The sequence below is a fragment of the Leopardus geoffroyi genome, chromosome B1 (assembly GCF_018350155.1).
Source record: "Leopardus geoffroyi isolate Oge1 chromosome B1, O.geoffroyi_Oge1_pat1.0, whole genome shotgun sequence".
Classification (NCBI taxonomy): Eukaryota; Metazoa; Chordata; class Mammalia; order Carnivora; family Felidae; genus Leopardus; species Leopardus geoffroyi.
In genome coordinates, this window is record NC_059327.1 from 24,025,275 (window position 1) to 24,050,558 (window position 25,284).

General features: G+C 35.2%; 1 protein-coding gene across 5 annotated transcripts in view; it reads left to right on the forward strand.

The window, feature by feature from the left end:
• SGCZ (sarcoglycan zeta) overlaps positions 1 to 25,284 on the forward strand; it is a 1,098,717-nt gene that overhangs the window by 951,831 nt on the left and 121,602 nt on the right. For all 5 annotated transcript variants that reach the window (XM_045455204.1, XM_045455238.1, XM_045455211.1 and 2 more), the window contains exon 4: positions 20,524 to 20,611. In XM_045455204.1, the coding sequence (XP_045311160.1) occupies positions 20,524 to 20,611 (88 nt within the window). The remainder of the gene's footprint in view (positions 1 to 20,523; positions 20,612 to 25,284) is intronic.

Sequence of the window (25,284 nt, forward strand, 5' to 3'; positions counted from 1 at the left end):
TTTGTAAAGTGTGTTTTGTTTTCTAAAGAAATATAATATACCGGGGCGCCTGGGTGGCGCAGTCGGTTAAGCGTCCGACTTCAGCCAGGTCACGATCTCGCGGTCCGTGAGTTCGAGCCCTGCGTCGGGCTCTGGGCTGATGGCTCAGAGCCTGGAGCCTGTTTCCGATTCTGTGTCTCCCTCTCTCTCTGCCCCTCCCCCATTCATGCTCTGTCTCTCTCTGTCCCCAAAAAAATAAATAAACGTTGAAAAAAAAAATTAAAAAAAAAAAAAGAAATATAATATACCTTTTTCTTAAACATTTCTGTGGAGCTACTTCTATTCATGTATCCTTTTTAATAAACCCAGTATATCATTTATATGTAGTATAATTGGAATACCCCATGACAAACCGAAAATTGCATTTGCTTTGTAAAATGTAGTATTTCAGATTTATATACAGGAGGTTATGTAAGGCTAAATGACTCTTCATATCACAAATGACTAAAGTATAGAAGGTAAGATTTTAGCACATTCTGGAATCAACACAAAGATGCAGCCAAGTATATGTCATGATGATGGTTAAGGTGCTTATTGAACACTTTGTAAGGTTAAAAACCTGGTCTCTGCCTTTGCATTATGCTGCATTATTTAGAATGTCTAATGATTTTTAGAAGTTAGGTTGCCAGCATGAAGAGAGCAAAGACATGTCGTTGCAATAATTTCTATAAAGTGACCTATTTCTCATTTATTTCTATCATGCTTCACATAATTCTCACACCTAAAGATCACACAAAAGTTAGTCTAAATTATCTGAACATGTGGAAACTACTTTAATGCTCCTTTTCCCTGCATTCAGGTAAACTAATCACAAGTATATCACATTGATCCAGTGAAACATTTATATTATTTTATGTTTTCGAATGCACTCTGTAAGAGTCACTATCACAATATTTAGATGAATTTTGAATGCTGTTTTTTTATTAGTTGATATCATCTCAGCATTTACTTTATTTGGAAAAGTAATAAGTCTTGTGTTCTATTTCTTTCTATCCTGTCTGTTAATTTACTGTACCTATAACTTGTGAACCTAGTGTTAATCTGTAACTAGTTTATCTTGGCTCATTCAGAATGTCAAGTGGATCTCTAGAGCTAGCCTGAGGTTCTGAACTATCTTTTGAGTGTGATTTTGATTTTCTTTTAATGCATAATTAGAAGAATTCCAGGGATTACGGGTATAGACGGCATGTGTAGAAGTTTTCAATGCATAGAGAACTAATGCACTGCTCCATATTTGTAACGAAATATGCCAGGTTAGTGATTAATGGTGTAACTTTGGTGTCAGAGAAACTCTCAATTGGAAGAAAAAAAAGTCCTTTTCTTCCTCACAAGAACATACCTACTTTTTAATTATTTCCATTATAATCTTCTTAGGTGAACAACATAGAATTTTGCCTAAGTTATCTTAAGATACGTAAATGATTGCTTGATATCCATGTTTGCTGCTAGGATATAAGGTGCTTCTTTCAAAAAATATAAAGTGATCTGGTAATTAATGGTACTTCTTATGAATAACACAACCTCACTACTTTGGGTGTCTTACAGTTTAAAAGCCCAGCTTCAAGCAAAATATCTACAAGGTTTTTATATCAACCAGTTACCAAAATCCTCGGCCATATCATTGTTTAAAAGATATTGAAGCAAGTTATCTTTTTATTGATTTTGAATTGTTAGGTAGATATATCTATCCTTATCTACACCTATCTATCTGTATTTAAATCTAGACTTCTGGCATTGCTTAGTATGAATTTAAATTGTCACAGCATTTAGGGGGTGCCTGGGTGGCTCAGTCGGTTGAGCGACCGACTTGGGCTCAGGTCATGATCTCATGGTTTTTCAGTTCGAGCCCTGCGTCGGGCTCTGTGCTGACAGCTCAGGGCCTGGAGCCTGCTTCTGGTTCTGTGTCTCCCTCTCTCTCTGCCCCTCCCCCATTCATGCTCACTCTCTCTCTCTCTCTGTCTCAGAAATAAATAAACATTAAAAAAAATGGTCACAGCATTTATTATCGTGTTTTAAATATGTGCATATGCATATTAGCATGATTTATGCTATTATGTATTACTTTATTTTTCTATTATGTCTTACTCATTTCAGAAAGTATAATAAAAATAACAAAATTTTGCAAAAGGTAGCAGCATATAAAATATAATATCAAAAAAGTAGGACTGAAAAAATTTAGACTAAAAGTAGGGCAAGATTAGAAAAAATAAAGTTTTTTGTATAGTTTTTATCTTACAGCTTTCATTTTACCTTCAAGAATTAAAAGGAAAGTGTGCCTGACCGGCTCAGTTGGTAGAGCATGTGACTCTTGATCTCGGGGTTGAGTTCAGCCCCATGTTGGGTGTAGAGATTACTTAAAATTAAAAAAAAAAGTTTTAAAAAAAGAATAAAAGGAAAAACTACATGGTTATGTGATTTTAATTTCTAAAGTAATATAACCTGTTATTTAAAGAAAACAAAGCTCTTCCTAGCATAAATGGCCAAATAAATTTGTTGTATAGAATCTCATAAATTCATGGAGCCAAATAGTAAATGTTGTGAAAATAGTTTGAGGAAAAACAGAAACACATTTAATATGGTTTTACATTGTGTCCCTGATAAAAATTGTGAAAACTATTTTTAGATGGAGTGAAATTAAACTGATTTTTGAGAGTGAATGGCGAATAATTTTCTGTATATGTGTAGCTAAATCCTCGCATAAAGAGTAACCAGAAGAACATAACTTTCAACCGATTTTCTGTAAGTATTTCCTTGAATAAGGTTATAGAAGTAAATATCAGATGATCTGATGGCACAGATTCTGATGTAAGCATAGAAAGAATAACACTTCAAATTTGCCCTCTGTGAGTGGATTCCCATGATTGAGAAGACAAGTGGGCTGTAAGGTTAATTTGGCAGTGTGAAAACAGTGATTCTTATCTGATGGAGAGTTTGAGGAATCTCAAGGCAGAACCAGGTCTTCCTCATTAGAAAATATGCATTTTATCTTTCTTTAAGGTGTGTTGTTTTAGGATTAAAAGACCTTCAGGGAGTCAAAAAAGAAAGAGAGAAAGACTTTCACAAACTGGGTATCAAAAACTCATGGTGTCGATTCCTTAGTGCCCCTCCTGAAATCATTGTTGCACTATATGCTAACTAATTTGGATGTAAATTTTAAAAAATAAAAAATTAAATTAAAAAACAAAACAAAACAAAAAAAAACAACTCATGGTCCCCTCACCTGGGTGGCTCAGTCGGTTAAGCATCTGACTTCAGCTCAGGTCATGATCTCACGGCTGGTGAGTTAGATCCCCACGTCGGGCTCTGTGCTGACAGCTCAGAGCCTGGAGCCTGCTTCGGATTCTGTGACTCCCTCTCTCTGCCCCTCCCCTGCTCATGCTCTTTCTCTCTCTCTCTCTCTCTCTCTCTCTCTCTCTCTCTCTCTCTCTCCTCAATAAATAAATAAATGTTAAAAAAATTGTTTAAAGAAAAAGTCATGTCAGACCTATAGAGGGATGTTAAGTGAAGCATGAAGTGAGTAATCTTGGGAGTCGATATATTGAGTTCTGTTATCCTGTAGAGTGGTGTGACTAGAGTGCTAACAAGTTCCATTTAGGGACCTCGTGTTTTCCACACCCTCACGAGCATTATTGAATCTATTTATTTTATTTATTTATTTTTTAATTTTTAAGTTTATCTTGAGAGAGACAGAGAGAGAGAGCGCAAGCATGGGTAAAGAGAGCGGAGAAACAGAGAATCCCAATCCGGCTCCACACTGTCAGTGTGGAGACCAATGCTGTCAGTGTGGATCTCCACCTCACAAACCGGGAGATTATGACAGGAGCTGAAACCAAGAGTCTAACACTTAACCGACTGAGTCACTCAGGTGCCCCTGAACCTATTTTTTTAAAGGAGAGTCCAATAATGGGATGCCTGAGTGGCTCAGTTAGTTAAGCATCTGGCTCTTTATTTTGGCTCGGGTCTTGATCTCATGGTTCCTGAGATCAAGCCCCATGTCAGGCTCTGCACTGGACCTGCTTGGGATTTTTTTCTCTCCCTCTCTCTGGTCCCACTCCTCCTCCCACACATGCCCTTTCTGTCTCTGTCTCTGTCTCTGTCTCTCTCTCAAAGTAAATAAATTTAAAAAAAAATGAATAAAGTTAAAGGAGAGTCCAATAGAAAAGCAAAGGGGATCACAATAACAGACACTTGTGGCATCTTATTTAATATAACCAATGATTGTGTGGCAAAATCCATGTCTCGTGCATATATTTTTCATATCTTTCTAAGAATTAGGCCTATATGGTAGACATTTTTATGAATAGAATAAAGCAAATGTTTGGCTTCAAGGCAATGGTAAAAATATAACTGTAGCATGTGATAAAATGAAAGCATTTTATGTATCACATGCTACAACCATCTATCAACTCCACCAGCATATTCCAAAGAATGTAGTGTTAAACAAAGCAACTCTTTAAGACAAAATCAGATATAAATAATCATATAATTAGTTTAATTAATTAAAGCATGCTCCCTGAAAAGTGATCTCTAATAAATGTAAAGGCTGGGTAACAGAATGTTTTGCATGTTAGTTGGTTTCTGATTAGTTCTTTATTGCATAATTGAAGGTGTACCTAGCAGTATTTTTAGTTATAATGTTGATGATAAATCAGTGTGATGGCAGTTTTTCTGGATAACCTTCCAAAAGGTTTTGAAAAATAAGTATCTTTTGTATACCAGATCTCCTTATTTCTACTTACTTATTTATGCGAATAAGTCTCCCAGTCCATGCATTACACAAGAAAGTAGATTATATCTCATACTGAGACCTTTTTCATTCTAGTAATAAGCAATATTTATCCACAAAGATGTAAACTCATTGGAGAAAAGAAACTACCTAAATCATTAAGAGAAACATTTCTGAAAGTTTTGACAGATTTGTCTTAGTTTGTCATTATCTTCTTAAAATTTTTAGTTGTGGTAAGGATTTCTGATAAATTTATTCTTCTTTTTTCCTTTTGATGATCATAAAGCAAATTTGTAATGTAATTGGTTTTTTATCAGTTAATACTAATTTTAAATCCAGAAGAATTTTTTTTTTAAAATCTGATGTCAGGTACTAGAAAAAGTAAGGTGAAAGGACAGGTGCGGTAGGCTTGAGGTGGAGGTTAATGGAAAAGTTGCAGTTATTAAGTAATGACAGTCTTAGTATGACCACAAGAGAGGCTATTGAAGGGTGTATGACAAGATCATGGGAACTTAAAGCAAGAATTTAATAGTTCAGAGTATCAGAAAATCATCTATGTGGTAACTGAAAGCACTAAGAATGATGAATGTAGTAAGAGGAGAGAACGACAGTGAGTGAACCAAACGATGGAAACTTCCAGGAGTGAGAGCAAACAAGACTTGTGGATTATGTAGTGTGGTGATGTGAGATTCAAAGATTAGAGAGGAGGAAAGGGGAGGGGAGAATTATCTGGAATTAGCTCTCAGACACAGACAGTGTCACATTAGATGCCCCCCTCCTCCCATCTCCATGCCCATTGGAATTGGGAGCAAAAGCAGCTGTAGTTGGAGAGATAATAGGAACTCGGTACAGGTGTATGATGGCAGGGAATCTAGTTCAGTACCTCACTTCAGAGATGAGGAAGTTATTTTTAACTTTTTGAAAATTAATAGTTACTTAATTGTGAAGAATTTTACAGTGTTAAATGTGAGTAGATGTTAATACAGATTAGTCCTCTACACTCTCTACAGCTTTATTAAATTGACCATTCGTACTAGAATAATGAATTTCTGGCATTATAAGTTCCTCCTACAGATAAAAAGATTAAATTACATCCTGAAATTTCTGACATAGTTAGGTATACACATTCATTCTACTTGTAAACATATTTGGCAGAAAAGATGAAATAGAGTGTTTTTAATCTTATGTGTTATTAATATAAATCATCAATGCATACCAATAGATTATTTTTGACATATCAATGGTGGGAGATTAAAAAAAAGTAACAGCTGGATTCTATTTTAAAATCTTGTCTATTTTTAACACTCTTCATTCATTCATTTATTTTTACTGCTTCACTTATTGTCTGACATAAGTAGAAATTCTGACTTCTTCCTTAGCGTTCAACATCTGGTGCCTAAATCAGGCAGGCCTCAGGGAAGACAGCACAGCACACTATTTGATTGGCCTGAATTTGGAAACAAATGCTTTATTTACTTATTTGTATTTATTTATTTATTGTAAGGCTCGAAGTCACCATCCTGAGAGCAAGATCGGATGCTTAGCTGACTGAACCACCCAGGCGCCCCTGGAAACAAATGGTTTAAATGAACACATTTAAACTTCTTGGAGATTAAAGGCTAATAGTAATGGAAAATATCACTCCCTAAATATTTCTCCGCTTGCATTTCTCAGGCAATGACAATTTTATAACATAACTTTTTTTTTTTTTTGCCTTAACTGCTAGAAAAGCAAAGTAAAATTCAGGGTTCAACTGTAGCACAAGCTTGTTGCAACAGAGCAGCAAGATATGTGTCCGGACACATTTATTTCTCATGTTTTAAAAGGCCTTTAGTTCTGTTTGTAAATTTTAGTGCCCAATTTAACATTGTGTTTAAGTTTATAACACACTTAATATCTTTTTGGAAGAAGTACAGTCTTAATAAAAACATAAATATTTTATGTTTTCCTCCTCAGTGTGTTTGCACTTCAAATGGCATCTGTCTTTTATCTTTATGGAAAATAGAACAGCTGAGAAAAACTGTAATACTTTTTTATGTGTAAAAGTGACTCCAAAAAATCCTATGATAATGTCTCAACTAGAGTTCACTGATTTCTCATATCACAAATTCTATGCTTTAATAGAAAAATTCCTTTAAGTCTAATATTCACTAATATTAACAGTTAATTTATTACATATAGAAGCTTTTAACTGTTTCTACAGTTTTAATAGAGATAGCTCATTTTGCAAAACAACTTTTTCTTTGTGATTTAAAAAGTACTTTTTGGGGGGTGCCTGAGTGGCTCAGTTGGTTTAGCCTCTAACTCTTGATCTCAGCTCAGGTCTTGATCTCAGGGTCATGAGTTCAAGCCCCTCATTGGGCTCCATGCTGGGTGTGAAGCCTACCTAAAAATAGATAATAATAAAATAAGATCTTTAAAAAATAAAAAAAAACTAAAAATAAATACAAATAGATAAATATGAAAATACATATTATGAAAATACAAATAGATAAAATATTTTTTGAAGAATGGAAAGCTTTGAGACACCGATAAACATTCATTTATTCATATATGAATTCCACTGATCTTTCTAGGAAATAGAATTAAAATATATTTTTAAGGATTAGACCAAAATGAACAAGTATGTGCTCTGCTATTATCATATAGCAATGTATCATAGTTGTTTATTACTTCACCTGTGATCTGGCAATTTATAAACTCTGAATTTGCAAGCATCCTTCCTTCACACAGGAGCATTTACACACATATGCATACCTACTTTCCAGCAGGCTCTGATAATATATCTGTCTGGGTACTAACTTGTCTAACTTCAGGTTGCTCTCTATTCTATCCTTAAAATGGGCGTGATTATTTTACTTTATTTCTTCTCAACCCTCATCTCTATACTTCAAGCTTCTTTATATTTTTTGAGTAATAAATTTACTTTTATGTAAAAATGGTACACAATGAGGCCTTTGACTTCTAATTAATTTGCAGACTCTGTGTTGTGAAATAAAGTCCCACTGGCAACCTGCATGTGTCGTAAATTTCAAAAAGATGTATATAATTGAAGTTTTTCCTTTGAAAAAGGTAATGGAGGAAACATAAGTCCAAAAAAATCCCCCCAAAACAAAACAACACAAAACAAAAAATAAACAGAGTTGAAAAAATAGTAGGATGTGAAGGCTGAAATCAGAGTTTCCCAAGGTAACAGTTAACAGTAAGTAAAACTTCAAGCCATGGGAATAAATAGCCATCTGAACAGCCTAAGGAACATCAGGCCATTATGGCTATAAATACTGTATCCTGTGAGAATTTGTAAATGTTATCCTGCCTTCTTGAATTCATATCTTCCCAGATAGTACTGTCCTCCAGTGCCTCGCAGAAGCAAATACAAATATTCTCCAGAAGAATGCTTCCTTATTCCAGGTTCCTGGAAATTCTTGCATGTTAACTATGAGCTAAACAACAAACAACAAAAAGAAACAATGCAGGAATGTGGCAACAGGAGACAAATTCAACACAATGAATCATTCACTTAGATGTCTAAACTCCTCCAGCAATTATAATTTTCAGCTACAGAATATTAAAATATTATCTTTAATAATGCTTAAGAAACAAACTGGAATAATGAGAGAGCAAATGAAAAGCAGTAACATAAACAAATACAATTGACCGGTCGATGTGAAAAAATACCAAATTTCTTAATAAAAGATATATCGATGAAATGATAACTCAGTAAATAGCTTAACAGATCACTAACACAGCTGAAATGAGAAGTCCACACACAAGGGCTGAAGCCCTCAGCCAGCGATAGCACAGAGATAGAGAGATGGAAAATAGGAGACAGAGTTAAGAAGACATACAGATAGAATGAGAGAAGGTATATTGCATATCTAATGGAAATTCCTCATGGAAAGGATGTAAAGAATGAAGTAAAGGCACTATTGAAGAGATAATGGATGACTGTTTTCCAAAGTTGATGAAAGACAGGAGTCATCAGATTCTAGAATTAAGAAGTATCCTAAGCAGAATTTTACAAAGTGAAATTTATACCTAGATTTATAATACTTACACTTTTTTAACTAAATTCTTTTTATATGAATTCTTATATTAAAAATGCATACAAAGTTAACACTATATGTATTTATTTAAAAATCATTCAAAAATAAAACTGTTAGATGATAACATTATTTTGAAAAACATTGGGTAAATAGTTGCTATAACTTTGAGGTCTGAAATTCGTCAGATTCATTCTTTAGATCAGAAGTCACTTTCCAGTGTGTGTAAATGGGTGCCTCTTTTTTGTTAGTAAGCTTTTACTACAAAAAAGACATGACATGGCCATTCATATCTTGTTTGTGGCTACTTTTAAGCTACGGAAGCAGTGTTGAATAGTTCCAACAGCAACTGCGTGGTCTACAGAGTCTAAAGTATTTACTATCTGGCCCTTTAAGAAAAAGTTTGTAGATTTCTCTTCCAGCTGAAGCCAATTTGATTAATTACTCCTGAGAGAAAAATACATTGTTAAACATCATCACATTTAAGTATATCATTTAACAGTTCAATTTGTAGCCTAATAATGTTTTGAGAGTGTATCAGTGTTATGAGAAATGTCAGCATGATTATTGAAGGAGAGGAGTATGGAGAACACTTAAGACAGGGAGGGAGGCCTTGCACAGGTCAGTGCAGTGAGGAGGCCTTGGGTGAAAATACTGGGGCTGTCAACTCCTTATAGAAGAGAAGGAAGGGTATTGTATCAGAATAGGCACACTTCTGTAATAGATAACTTTGGTATCTCATGGGTTAGTTTAAGTAGAAAAATTATTTCTCTCTCACCTCACAGTCTGGTGGTGTTGTTAGGACTGGTGTCTCAGATCTGTATAGACATTTAGCGGCCCAGGTCCTCTCCGTGTGTCTTCCCATAACACCTGGGGCCTCATACAGAGAAGTTAGCACATGACAGGCTTTTGTGGTCCAGGCCTGCAAACTTTTATATCAGCCTCTATTTCTTTGACTACAACTTTGGTTGTATGGCCAGACCTACCTACAAGAAAGACTAGAAAATGTAGCCTAACTGCCATATGCACAGGAAAAAGTGGACACGGGTTGGTGAACAGTATTTTCCATGGAGGTTGGGAAGTAGAGGGCAAACATGTCCTAATTTAGAAATCTGTGGGTTAAACATAGGCTTGCCATGCTATGGGGAATGGTTCAAAAATAATTTTTTCAGGCAGCTGCAGTTTTCTGCTTGATCTGTGGGTTCAGGCCACCCTGCAGATGCAGAAGCTTCTAGTAAGCAGTTCTTTGTAAGTCTCTCTCCATTCCTACACCTCACCCAAACAGGTCCTATGCTATTCAGTCATCTGCACAGCAGTACCATAGCCTCACTTGGGAGCTTGTTAGGCATGAAGAATCTCAGGCTTCACCCCAGTCTGAGTGTAGAAAGATCCGGAGTTGATTTGTGTGAGCTTTACAAATTTCTAAGTGTCAGGTTAGAGTAATTTCTCTAGTCGTGTCATGTGCTAATTGGTCTGACATATTCTAAATGTTCGCTGACCACAGATGCTATAGTTACCATTTTTATATAGCTAAAAATAGAATTAATTTTACATTTCTTCTAGCCCTCAAACCTGTCATCATTAGACTTCCCTGAAAAGAGACCAAGGATTATTGCTTGTGTTATTTTAGCATGAAAAAAAGTCAGAAATTTGAAAGTGCTGTAGTTATTTGAAAAAGTAATCCCAGGAATACTTTCTACCCTTTTATTTAGTTGACAGAGAAAGGATAAAAATCACTACCTGTTTCAAAGTAATGATTATACAAATTGAGAAAGGATTTATTCTTATACTTTTTGCACAATTAACTTATCAGATACAGCAAAGGTATAATCGTAATTAACAAAATGCTTCAAAGCATAGAAAATCATAGATACTATTGTACAAACATAATAAATGTTATCTGAAGGGTCAGTTTTTTTTTTGTTTTTTTTTTTTAATTTTTTTTCAACGTTTTTTTTTATTTATTTATTTTTGGGACAGAGAGAGACAGAGCATGAACGGGGGAGGGGCAGAGAGAGAGGGAGACACAGAATCGGAAACAGGCTCCAGGCTCCGAGCCATCAGCCCAGAGCCTGACGCGGGGCTCCAACTCACGGACCGCGAGATTGTTACCTGGCTGAAGTCGGACGCTTAACCGACTGCGCCACCCAGGCGCCCCTGAAGGGTCAGTTTGTTGCTTAATATCCATTTAGAAATTTTTACTATGTTCCTTTGGTAATTAATACGTACTATATTAGTCTGGGTTCTCCAGAGAATCTACATATAGTTTCTCATGGGTTAACAGAAATACAGAAATTATCTACACAAAAATTGTAACCTATATATAGGTTTTCTCTATGTCTCCCTCTATATCTATTATATTTATGTATGTATATATATATATGTATATATATATATATACATACATATATATAATATTTTATGATACTATTATAATTATGTCATATTATAAATATATATAATTATATATTTATTATAAGGAATTATCCACACAGTTATGGACGCTGAGAGGTCCTAGGTTTGCAGTCAGAAAGCTGGAGACCCAGGAGAGGCTAGTCCAAGTCCAAAGGCCTCAGAACCAAGAGTAAAATTCCAGTCTGAGTCTGAGTCAGAAAGCGGGAGAAGGCTGATGTCCTAGCTCAAAGACAGTCAGGCAGAGAGAGCAAATTGTCTTACCCAGCCTTTTTTTGTTCTATTCGGGTCTTCAGTGGATGGATGAGGTGAACCCACAGTGGGGAGGGCAATCTGCTTTATTCAGTCTACCAACTTTAATTTTAATCTCATTCAAAAACACCCTGACAGACACAGCCAGAATAATGTTTAACCAGATATCAGGGTACTCCATAGCCCATTAAGTTGATATATAAAAGTAACCATCACAAGTACTATAACCATGATGTACGTATTTAACTTTATAACCAGTTGTTATTCTTATTACCTGTTTTGTCATTCCATTATCTTTTGTTATTATGGAATAATTTTGTCGTAATCATTATGTTGCTGATTTCCCTCATCTGTTTCTGCAGAAATTCAGTAACAGCATAGATGCACACGTGCACACACACACACACACACACACACACACACAATCAACTAACAATTTGGTCCTAATATTTCAGATACTTGACGCGCTTCACAAGCCAACTAGATTTGAAGAGAAAGATTTGTGGTTGTTGTAGTTGTTGTTATTTTAACTAGAAGAAACTTAACTAATATGAATGGAGATATTTCTATGGGAAATAATCCAATAAATTCTTTTTCTTTTAACTTCTCTATCCCTATTCCTTTACTCAACGTAGGCATTTCTTGGTAAATTACATATGTCTTATCTGAGAAAAATGAATTTTTGGTTAGGTGTGCTGCACTTTTTAGATTTTTAGATTCCGCAGATTTCTTATCTTTTCTTTAATTCTAATTTCAAGCAAGATAAAAGAAAAATCATTTAATTGAGCTCCTTACTTAACTCTCTATTTTTTTCCTCATCTCTTACATTTATATAAGATAAAGTCTGTTTCATATACAAGTACATATTGCAAAAGAGGTGGAAGAGGCTTTGTACAGTGCTTTTCTGAAATACCTCCTGATTCATGATTGGGTAGTTCCATTTCTAGAAGACTTAAATTATTCCTTGTTCCATATAAATAAATGATTTAAAAGAATTAATCCCTTTATTTTTTAAGGGCATGTGAACTGGTTAAACAAAAGATACTTACATACACTCTCAAGTTTCTTTCTGCCCATTAAAGTGAGTACAATGTGTGCATTCTAACGAGGCAATACCCAGTCGCCTCTCTCCCATCAGTTATAGGATACCTCATTTAGGCTCTGAGTTGGGCAGAGAGTGAACAGGTTGGCACCCATGAACTAGTACAAGGGCAAGATCAACCTGAAGAAAGACTGATGGGACAAAGTGGAAACTCAACAAAGAAGTAAAGAGAGGAGATTATTTCCCTGGTTCAGCCAATGTCACCTGAAAGGAAAAGAGGCATCTCTGGGAATTTAATGTCATCTGGTTAAAATAACAATGGCCTTTCATTGATCCGGATCTTTATTGCTTTAGGTAGACATAATACTTTTCCCTTTTGGGATGCTGATTCAAGAAGTGTTCCTTTTCTAAGCCTACACTTGGGTAAAAGTTGAGTTGGAGTATTTTGAATGATAATAGGAAGTGGCAGATTACCAAAGATTCAATGTAAATAGAACTCTATGCAAAACTGCTCCCTGTGTCATTATTCTGAAGATGCATTCATCAATAGCAATTGAGATAAGGAGGCCCTCAGGAGGAGTATGTTCTTACCGCTCTCTTTACTATGCAGCTTTAAAGAGGCAGGAAAGAGCCAGAAGGGCCATCAGAAGTCATAGATCATTCACACAAGATATTCTGTGTAGTGACCTCGATGACTTGAGAATTTATAACAAAGAATTAATGAAAGTGGAGAATTTTCAATAAAAATGTGTGAATAGAAACACAGAACAGCTGGGGCGCCTGGGTGGCACAGTCAGTTAAGCGTCCGACTTCAGCCAGGTCACGATCTCGCGGTCCGTGAGTTCGAGCCCCGCGTCAGGCTCTGGGCTGATGGCTCAGAACCTGGAGCCTGTTTCTGATTCTGTGTCTCCCTCTCTCTCTGCCCCTCCCCCGTTCATGCTCTGTATCTCTCTCTGTCCCAAAAATAAATAAACGTTGAAAAAAAAAATTAGAAACACAGAACAGCTAATTATTGAACAAATGCTCTCTCCCCTTTACTATTTCACATTCAGGTTAAAATGTGAGCACTGAGAATTTAAGGGAGTCACTTAAACGTCTGTAGATATATTCCTTTTCATGATCAATACTTCTGCCTTTAAAGTACAAATTTCAACAGCTAAATGCTTTACATTCTGAAGGAAATAAAATTTCAAGTAATTGTATTGTTAACTAAAGAATTAAAAAATGACCTTTTTTTCAGCTTCTTAAGAAGCTAATAAGAAGCATCAGGTCCAGTGCTTAAGGACAGGAGTAAAGTCTGCCTTGCACAGAGAGATGATGAATAGAAATCAAATCATAATGTGATATGACTTGTTCCGCTTACATGGCGTTTTGGAAACCTTGCTCTGGGCCAAAAAAAAAAAAAAAAAAAAAAAAAGGTAGCAAGAGTTTGGTAAATTCTGTGTGGCCTGAACAGAAATCCAGGTAAACATAGGTAGCCTGAGTGCATTATGTTGTAAATGTGTTCAGCTCAGTTCATTCACTCAACAGACATTTATTGAACATGAACTAGGTGCCAAGCATGAAATAAACCAAGCTTTCAAAAGGCTGCATGCGTAAAAGAAAATGACAACACACTGTGCTTTCAGGACAGTCCAGTCTAACAGAATATAAACAAAGGAATGATCAAAACAAAGCAAAGCAAAAATCTTGTGACAAGTACCGTGATAGACATCAACACTCATTGTGAAATCAGAGAGCGGGAGGGGAATTTAAATTCTGGGAGAGCAGGAATCCTTCACAAAGGATGCACCTTTGATCTGAAACTTGAAAAATATCTATAATTTTGACAGTTTTATGGAGAAGTGGAAAATAATTTCAGGCTTAGGGAACAGAAGATGAGAATACACAGAAGTAGCATATTTTCAGAATCATGGGAAATGTGGGTCATTCTTACATGGTGGAGTAGTAGGAAAGACAGCTAAAAGCAGAAATGGATCATATTATAAAGTACCTTACATGTTATGAATGTGAATTTTTTCCAAGCTGGGAATGAGGAATCAATAAGTGTTTTATTTTGTTTTGTTTTAATTCAAGCACGTGAATATTTTTAAAAAATGTTTTAGAAATATAACACTGCAGGGGTGCCTGGGCGGCTCAGTTGGTCAAGCGTCTGACTTTAGCTCATGTCATGATCTCACTGTCCCTGAGTTTGAGCCCTGCGACTTGGTCTCTGTGCTAACAGCTCAGAGCCTGGAGCCTGCTTTGGATTCTGTGTCTCCCTCTTTCTCTGCCCCTCCCGCACTCACGCTCTGTCTCTCTCCGTCTCAAAAATGTAAACATACATTAAAAAATTAAAAAAAAATATAACACTGCATATGAAGAATCAATGTAAGGAAGAGTGGTTATTGTGATGTGAGTTATGAGTCTATTTCAGAGGTGGTCACAGGAAATGACAGGAAAAGGTATATTTAAGAGGTACTTCTAACACAGCTGATTGGAGGTAGAGGAAGAGGAAGATCGAGAACGTGAGGGTGATGCAAGTTTACTGCAAAGTAGTAAAATTTCTGTCAGTGAGGATAAGGAACCTTACCTGACTTTACACCATATCAATTCAAGACCTGACCTGCCATCTTCAGGCCATTTACACTGAACAATAAGAATCATTAACTTCGTTCCCTTTCAGTGTAGCAAATAGGGAGGCTCTTATAGGTGATACATTCTAAAATGTGTGTGCAGAGAGAAGTTCAGGATTATGTACTCTTGTCTAGAACCTGAGAAAGCAAAATGAAACAAAATGGACCAGACTCTTAGTGAAACGTGGATGATGACATTGTGGAGGGCACATCTTATCCTCTAAGACAGTGTATGCATCAGTCCCTTTAGAGACTACAGTGTTTAATCTCAAATCATACTTTCTTCACCTGTTTTTCAAATTTATTTTCACATTTTGATCTGACAGTGTAGAAAGCCTAGAATTTAATCACCGTCAGAGGTAGTATCTCATAGCAGTTGACAAGGAAGATTCTATCTAGACCCAAATTGCTTGGGTTCAAATATTTGATCTGTCATTTATTACCTGTGTGATTTAAAGCAAGTGACTTATACTTTCTTTGATGGAATTTGTTCTTTTGCAAAACAGAAATGATAGTAGCTAGAACTGTTATTAGTAGAATTACTATAATTACAGTGAGGAATAAATAAAAGCAAGCGCTCCGAGTGCCTTCAGCAAAGGCTAGATACTAATCTAAGCGTTTTGTATATATTGTCTCATCAACTGGTTATAAAAAGCTCACAAATTATGTATTATTACCCCATTTGCAGATGAAGACAAGTCATGGTACAGAGATGGATTGATTTGCCAAGTCAAGCAGACAGTGTTTGACAGACTTAACTATTTGAACTCAAACAAGGGGGTGCACTCACTGTCCGTCTTACAACCACTGTATTCCCTGATTCTCTTATGGGTGGTTTTATTTTAAGCCACAGAAGTGGGTGAGCTCATACATGTAATGTGTTTAGAACAAAGTCCGGCATGATGAAGCCAGTAGGGGCTAGCTGCTGCTGCCCCTGACGACTGTTTCCACTACAACTTAGTTGGTGTGAAAGAATGAGTCTCTGAAGTGCCTTATTTACATACACCTTATATGTATATAACAACAGTATCTTCACATCAGTATAACTTCTGCTTTGTAAGAGAAGTCTCTGCTACAGCCGCTTGTTACTGGTAACATTCTCTGTGTTTTGTTGTTGTTGTTTTTTTTATTTATGTGGTTAATTGTCTAGCTTTAGGTGGTAGGTTATGAACTCGTTAAGAAGAGAAAGTTTGTCCCTTGTTTCTGTTTTTTACCCAGTTAACCAGCGAAGAGCTGGGTACATCGTAGGTAATCAGTAAATATTTGAGATAAACAAAGGTAGACACAACAGAAATGAGAAGAAAGGGATTTTTTTTTTTTACCTTAGTCACTTGCACTGCCTGTGACAAAAGCATTGAAATAAGAAGGACATTCACATTATTTCTCTAAAACCGTTAGCAAGGTTTCAACTAGGACCTAGGAAAAAAGAAGGTGTGCATAGAAGAATCACAAACAGGGGACTTCAGGTCCTCTTAACATTACCATTGCTTTTCTTCCTGAGTCTCCCACGTGCTTTGCCTCAAGGGTAGCCAAGAAGGCAGACAGGTTTCCTAGAGTCACAGCCAAAAAGCAGGTCAAGTCCAGAATACTATGGTATGCCTGCCACAGGAGTTTCCTTGATTTTGAAGGACAAATATTTGAATCAAAGATGAAGTTATTTTCCTCCAAAAAGAAAATATATTTATATTACTATATTGTACAGAAGAATATTACACCTACTTACTTACCCTCACACAGAATTTATATGTCTTATTCCTACTTACCAAATAAGTTTCTCCCCTTTGTGTTCTCAGCAAGAATAAGCTGTAAGAGAGTACTGCTATGTTGTGAAATTAGACACTAGCTTTCAAAGTCTTGGAACACAGGAATGTAATACAAAGGACTATAAGGAGGGCATGTAGAGAAGAGAGTGGAAAGCAACAATTTATTCAAGGAAATAATTTTCTTACGTATAGATCTTTGGAGAGAGGAACACAACAAAGGAGCTTTATAAAGCGTTAAATGTCAGTTGTTTTTGCAAAGAGGTAGTTTCGTGGTACTAATTTTTACCTAAAAAAAGGGTTTGGTATTAGATTTATAAATTGCTGAGGATTGTACTTCTTTAGATGATTGAAAGAGTTTCTATCAGTTTTATCATATACATTTTTATCATGTATATGTATATTTTACTTAGTAATGAGTGGATATTATGTAAAAGGTCATGCATAAGCCATGGTTCTAACTCACAGAGATGTCACCGAGCTGATATGTAATGCAGAAATGATAGTGTAATTTTTCAGGGAAGATGATACACTTAAATGCATTACATTTTGTTTAATGAAAAGTAACTTGTTTTTTCTTAATTAATTAGTTAATTAACTTATTTTATTTATTTATTTATTTATTTATTTATTTATTTATTTATGTGATTTCTCGAACTCACAACCTCACCATCAAACGTTGCATATTCTTCTGACTGAGCCAGCCAGGCGCCCCGATAGTTATTTGTTTTGATTCAGCTCACCTAATTATATTTTAACAAATCAGTATAACATAATAATATATTGATACTACATGAATACAACATAGAGAATTGTTCATTACCCCTCCTAGCTATATGTTTCTGGTTTTAGTAACAAGATTGCTATTTTTATCATAGTAAAGTTTTAATATAGATATATAAAAATTGAATTCTGAGGGGAAATTTAGTGGACTCACAGAAGAGGAGGGATGAATGCTAGGGGGAGAACCTCAACATTTCTGTGATTACAGTAAGAGAAAAGTAGATAGAAATGTTGTAAACTAAGACATAATGATGCCTTACTTCTAACCCAAGTCTATCTCTCTACTAAATTAGATGAAATTCTTATTGACTTTTAAAATGGACTTTTATGTCTTCTTAAAAAATTTAGTAAAGCAGTAATTATTTTAATATACTTACATGGTCCTGAAATTACATAATGTTAATGGTTATTCTTTTTTTATGCCCTGGTTCACAGAAATTTAGGCTCAGCCAAGCAAATAAAAGCATATCTTGTCATCAACTTTTAAACATATAAACATTAATTATGTATTATTTATATATATAATATAAATATATTTATGTATGATATATTTATAATGTATATTTATAGATTATATCTGTTATTTTATAACATATTATATATAACATGTGTAACATTATATGTTATTTTATTGAAATATTGTAACAATCTGAATTAAAATTCAACCAATATATCTTCATGGTGTATTGAACTACAAGATATTTTAAAGGCTTGTGCTGTTTCTTACATTCATGTTGATTTTATTTAATTAAAAAAACATTTTTTAGTGAATGAATTACGTGTAATTAATTTTACCAACTTAAATCGAATCTTTGTGTGCTTTTAAGAACCATGTGCTGGATGTAATTGCATGCAGTCCTTAGTCCATGACCTACACTGTAAACAGAATTAGAACATATTGCTCAGAAAAAAAGATGTAATCAATTTTAAATATTTTCAAAGATGGATGTCCACAGCATAGAAGTACCTATACCTAGATTTATAGTTTGAAACTATACACAGAACACTTGTGATTTGTGGCACAAAAAAATGAGTTGTGGTAAGAGAGGTGGTGAATGAAATTAACCATAGTGTTTTTTGTACAACCAGTCTCACTCAACAGAATAAATGTATTCTTCACAATGTGGAAAATTAATTTTGAAAAACGCAAACCTTGGGGCTCCCGGTTTGCTTTTTTTAAGCAACTGCCTCTGTCAGTTAAGCATCTGACTCTTGATTTCGGCTCAGGTCATGGTCCTAGGGTTGTAGCATCAAGTCCCACATTGGGCTCTGTGCTGAGAGTGGAGCCTGCTTAAGATTCTCTCTCTCTCTTTCCGTCTCCTTCTGCCCCTCTCCTCTGCTCCTGCATATTCTTTCTCTCTAAATTAAAAATAGATAGATAGATAGATAGATAGATAGATAGATAAAATCTCAGAGTAGACATAATAGCAAAACCCACTTTTAAAAGTGTGTGCGTGTGTGTGTGTGTGTGTGTGTGTATATCTTCAATCACTCTTTGCATCTAGTCAGATGTCATACAAGTCAACTTTAGGAAAAAGCCCATGGAGTCCACCCATGAATATCCAAATCACAAACCTCAAATGCTAATCTCAAATGAATTTTTGTATGACTTGTCTATAAAAGCACTTTTGTATCCACACTGACACAGAAATGACATACCACCTGGATGGTGAGGGTGGTATTGGGAGAGATTTTCATAGAATTTTATTACCTGGGTTAAAAGCTCCATGAGGGCAGGTACTGTTCTGTTTGATCACGGAAATTTCTCAAACCTCTAGAACATTACAGCACTCAGAGTGAGCACTCAGCAAATACTTGATGAATGAATGGATGGACAGTTTGTAAATGATCACCCTGCTTATGTTTTAGATCATAAAAATGAAAATTTAGGCAGTTGTAAGTTACTTATGTGATACATTGGTGGCAAAAGCCCAAAATGTAGGTTCCTAAGGCAATGGTATTGTCCTTCAATAAATTATGTCACTGTTAAGTCCTAAATTAGTGATGAAAGTAAACATCTAACCAAGGTTAGATATACTAAGGGAGAATTTCCAGGCAAATATCTTATATTCTTATATTCTATAAACCTCCCTACATAAGCCATTTTATGATTTACAGGCATTTCCATGTGAGGTAAATACACAAGCTAGTATCATGTTTATTATGAAGATTTATTCACCCACTCAGTAAATACCTAGTAAATGCTTTTTTTTTTTTCAGCAGCATGCTAAGTATCGAAGATATAATTGTATATGTATGATTTCCATGGTCCCTTTCCCAAGGACATTTCTTCTTATGACAGAAATAAACAAACAAGTAAACACATACCCAGGCAAAATAAATTTGTCATGTGATGGGTGTTTTGAACCAAATAAGTGGAGACTGGGGAGTTTGGGGATTGAATGAATCTGTAGTTACCGTGATCGGGGGAGGCAATTTTGAGGAGATGATATTTAAGGTGGGATCTGAAAGTTGCAAACTCAACTTAAAAAGGGGTTTCCTCCTTTGGGTAGGGTTTAAAACATCTCCATGGTAGGCATATATTCCAATGGGAGATGGAGAGGGGAGGAGTTACAGCAATCGGTAGAGTTGGAAATCATTGCATCAAATAGTTAATGCCCATTTACCAAAGTGGAAATATTCCTATCCCCTCAAGTCATTATTATGAAGCACCCCTATCTTTTTATCACGTTGTTCAACCAATGTTTGGGATGTTGAAATAACTGCTTAATATAAAGCAAAGAATTAGAATTCTGGTAGTACCCAAACAAATGCAGTATAGTTTTATATATTAAGTTTGACTATATTTCTATTTTTTATTTGATTTCTTTATTTTATACATGTTTCCCAGGATAGTCCACTGGTCTTACAGTCTGACAGGAATGTAACAGTGAATGCGAGAAATCACATGGGGCAGTTAACTGGACAGCTGACAGTAGGTGAGTGCTTTGGAGTTAAGATTGCCCGTAACATCTTACTCCATTTAAAATTTGGGGATTGTTTAAATTGGGGAAAGTAAAGGTATATTATTTCTCTAATATAAACCAGACATCCTTTTTTAGCCCAGTTACCTTGCACATGATTTGATATTTCATAAGTTAGTTATACTTTCCTCTATTTGCTAGCTCTTACTCTTGTCAGTGTGTTACTATGAGACAAGTACAAATATTTTGTTATTACTCTTAGGTTATGAAATGCAGCATTTTCCTAACAAAGCATGTGAAATATAACATCATGTGGTCTATATATCCTTTGTTTTAGGTAAATCATTCCTAATAAATATTATCTGCTAGTAATAATTAGAAATGACATGGTTAGTTAACTATAACAAATCTTAGCATTTATCAATTACTTATGAATTTGGTATTGAGTTTTTCTAAATTTTAAGGTTTATATGCTTTAGAAGTTATGCTAATGATAAAATGTTATTAATATTTTCTCATATTGTAAAGAAATTAGAGATTCATATTACATGGCATTATTATTTGACTTAATTTTTGTAAGAAAAATGGCAAATAAAAAGTCAGTTCTAATTATGTAAAACAATAAGATTTGATTTATATGTAAATGCTAAAATATCTTTAGAATACTATATTTTTCTGTTGGGAAATTACCTAATATTGATAATATATGTATGTATAAAAAAGTATAAATAGCAAATTACAATTTGAAGAATGAGTTATCCCTATCTTAATGAGAAATTAATGAATACCTTAATACAAATGCATGTTTCCTATATTTCTTTTTAAATTACACAAGTACATGGCATTTGAAATGTGAGGTTTGTAAATATGAATTTGACTGTCTACTTCCTTTGTAGGTATATGAAACACTTTTTGAAATGCTATTTGCCTTAATGAAACCAAAAATGAAATTTATATTTTATCATACATGTATTTCCAAAAAATACAATTGTACTTTATTCATAATAATTGAATTTTATATTATACATTGTTCACATCATTAAAGTTGGTCACTTGTCATCATTTGAATACTGGAGGAGAAAAATAAAAGGAGGATAAACTGAAAAGTTGAATAAGAGATAATATTAATGGGCAGTGCTAGTTTTGTTTGTACTTATTTTTTTTTTCAGTAGTCTCCCTTATTTAAATTTAAGTTGCAAGCAATCATGTTTGGGAAACTCCAGAGGGCTGCAATGTGGTCCTGTGGTGTAAGCATGAAAGAAGGTCCATAATGCCATGTCTATAACATTATTTCTGTAAAACATTAATGCTAATTAGATATGAAATAATTGGGATGTAATTCTTCTGAATATTTACTTTTAAAATCTGCTTAAAGTCACAGTCTGATGCTTCATAGAAGATCTCATATCTCATCATAATTCCCCTTGTTTAATGCTCAGTAAATTTTAGAGAATACATGAAGTCCTAGGAGCTGCAAGCCTTTATTGTCAGAATCATTTACTCATCTTTGATATTTTCATTTCCATTCATCAAAAATCAATGACATAGCCAAATTATATAGAAACCGTAATTACATTCTGCGATTTCTCATTTTTCTGTCTTCATTAATTCTTCAAAGCTTAAAGTCATGGCTGCCTTAGATAAGTCTTACTATGTGGTAATAAGATAGAGTGTCATTTGCAAGAAATTAAACCAAGTGATATTAACATTTGGTGCTAGTTTCCTCTCCATAATTCACTTTTTGAGGATTAAACGCCACATAAAATAGAAGCAACCAAGGGCAGCTTCTGCCCTTTTTGGTTTCTTCTGAGGTCTGAGGTGCTTGCCTTCCTTCATTGCCCAAGGGGATTTACAAGAGAGTCAGGGAGTGGGAGAATTGAGTAGCAAGGTGCCAGGACAGAGGCATCACTTCTGGGTCTGTGCCTCTTCTAGTACCTGTCAGTCAACTATATACCTAACCATCAAATTTGATTTATTTATGATATGAGAAATATGCTTGATAAGAAAAATTAGGCATCGGGATTCTGTAAGAATTTCTTTCTTTGATTTGAATATTTGATTTGACTGGAATATTTTCTTTGTTTTCTTAAGATTTTCAGTTAGTTTATGCTAATAATAAAGTCCATATGATGAAACTGTAAATTACATTTTTATTTTTTAATGTTTATTTATTTATTTTGAGAGAGAGAGAGACAGAGAGCAAGAGCAAGCAGGGGAGGGGCAGAGAGAAGGAGAGACAGAATCCCAAGCAGCTCTGCACCATCAGCACAGAGCCCCACATGTGGCTCCAACATGAACCACAAGATCATGACCTGAGCCAACATCAAGAGTTGGATGCTCAACTAACTGTGCCACCCAGGCTCCCCTAAATTACATTTAAAAAATTTTTTTTTCAACGTTTATTTATTTTTGGGACAGAGAGAGACAGAGCATGAACGGGGGAGGGGCAGAGAGAGAGGGAGACACAGAATCGGAAACAGGCTCCAGGCTCTGAGCCATCAGCCCAGAGCCTGACGCGGGGCTCGAACTCACGGACCGCGAGTAAATTACATTTTTTAAATACCATAAGTTTGAAATGAAATGAAATGAAATACTATAAGTTTATAAAGACATAAAAAATTAAAATATACATATGTACAAATTAACATAAAAAACTAGTCCATTCTTTATCCATATTTTTATCCTATATAATTATTAATTACACCACACTGACTGGGGCACATGGGTGGCTCAGTCGGTTAAGTGTCCAAATCTTGATTTCGGCTCAGCATGATTTCCTGGTTCATGGATTTGAGCCCCACGTCGGATTCGGCAATGACAGTGCAGAGCCTGCTTGGGATTCTCTCTCTCCCTCTCTCTCTGCCCCTCCCCATCTCGTGCTTTCTTTCTTTCTCAAAATAAATAAATAAACATTGAAATAAAAAAAACCACGTTGACCTTCCTGGGTGTAAAGATGTAAAGAGAAATGTGACTAATGGCATGATCCAACTATGCTTAAAGAGAAACATCTGAGCTTTCTATGGAAAACTAGGTTTTTCTCACATACACTGAACAAAATGTACACATCGTCTAATAGAAGGAATACACTGTTTTTTGCATCTCTATATCAAAAGAGGCATGGGCCTGCTAACCATGGCTTGGTGCTTTAAAGAATGCACAGAATGTGACCACAAATGCCATTAGATAAAATAATTGTGGGAGCAAGAAATAGAACATGTTTCCCGGTTCAACCTAATTCAGGGAAAAAATCTAGACTCCTCTGCAAGAGATGATATATATGTCTATTAAGTATCCCTTATGATATATGCCTTCACCTGGGCTTGTTGTCGGTCAGATGAAGTGAGGCCCCAAATGTTACTTGTTTGTGGCTAGATCTTTTCGTTTCAGAAGTGAAGTGAACGGACAATAAAATTAATATCATTTAGTAAACAGAAGACCCTAATGAAGACTCTTAACTGTATCTATGTCCCTCTGCCCACCTCAGTATATTTCCAACATCCAAGACAAGGAGGCAGACAGACAGGCAGGCAGGCAGATACACACACACACACACACACACACACACACACGCACAGAGCACTCAGGCTTCCCCACAGAACTGGTGTAAGGAGAGTGCTGGGAAGCAGGACCAGCACAACATTTAAAGAAACCTTTCAAGTCCACTACTACACACAGAAAAATTGATTGAGACATCAGCGTCTTATTCACTGTAATATGCTACAAGATAATTGGAGTCTGAAAGCTTTTCCAAAAATATTTAATGGTCACCTATCATGGAAAAATAATCCTTCAATGATGCAAGCAGTGAATAAAACCACATAATTTCTAAAATTAATCACATCATTTAATCACATAATTTTATTTTTATTTTTTTAATGTTTATTTATTTTTGAGAGAGAGAGACAGAGTGTGAGCAGGAGAGAGACAGATAGAGAGGGAGACACAGAATCTGAAGCAGGCTCCAGGCTCTGAGCTGTCAGCACAGAGCCCAATGCAGGGCTCAAACTCATGAACCACAAGATCATGACCTGAGCTAAGTCAGACGCCTAACCATCTGAGCCACCCAGGTGCCCCATAATCACATAATTTTAATAGTAACCATGTTACTGTTAGGAATTTGTTATACAATGATGTTTATTAGATTGTTCAAACCATGAGCATTTTTTAATGTTCCACAAATTTAAGTTAATCCACATACCCAAAGATTTCACAATACCTGTCACAAAATATGCTGACTAGGAAGGCACTTTGATTATGAGTAATTATTAAGAGATGTTATAAATAAACCAAAAAAAAAGAAAAATCAGAACATAAGTTCAATGAAAATTATTTTTAAAACAGAATTTTATGGTTTTTCAGTAATTAACACTATTATGAGGATAATCATGTGATTTATATGCCAAAATGCTCTAGAAGAGTATATTCACCTAGAAGTCATAATTTGCTCAGAAACTAGTTTTAGAAAGGAGTTGTATTTTAATAGGTAAAAGCCTGGATTCTGGAGCCAACTAAGTCCCACATCTGTCACTTCCCAGCACTGTGACCTAATGCAGGTTACTCTGGGCATCTTCCATACTCCAGGTTTCTGTGGGGAAAATTGATGAGTATCCATATCATACAGTAAATGTGGGCATTAAATAAATGAATATATGTGAAGTACTTGGAATACTTCCTGGAGCATAGAATGC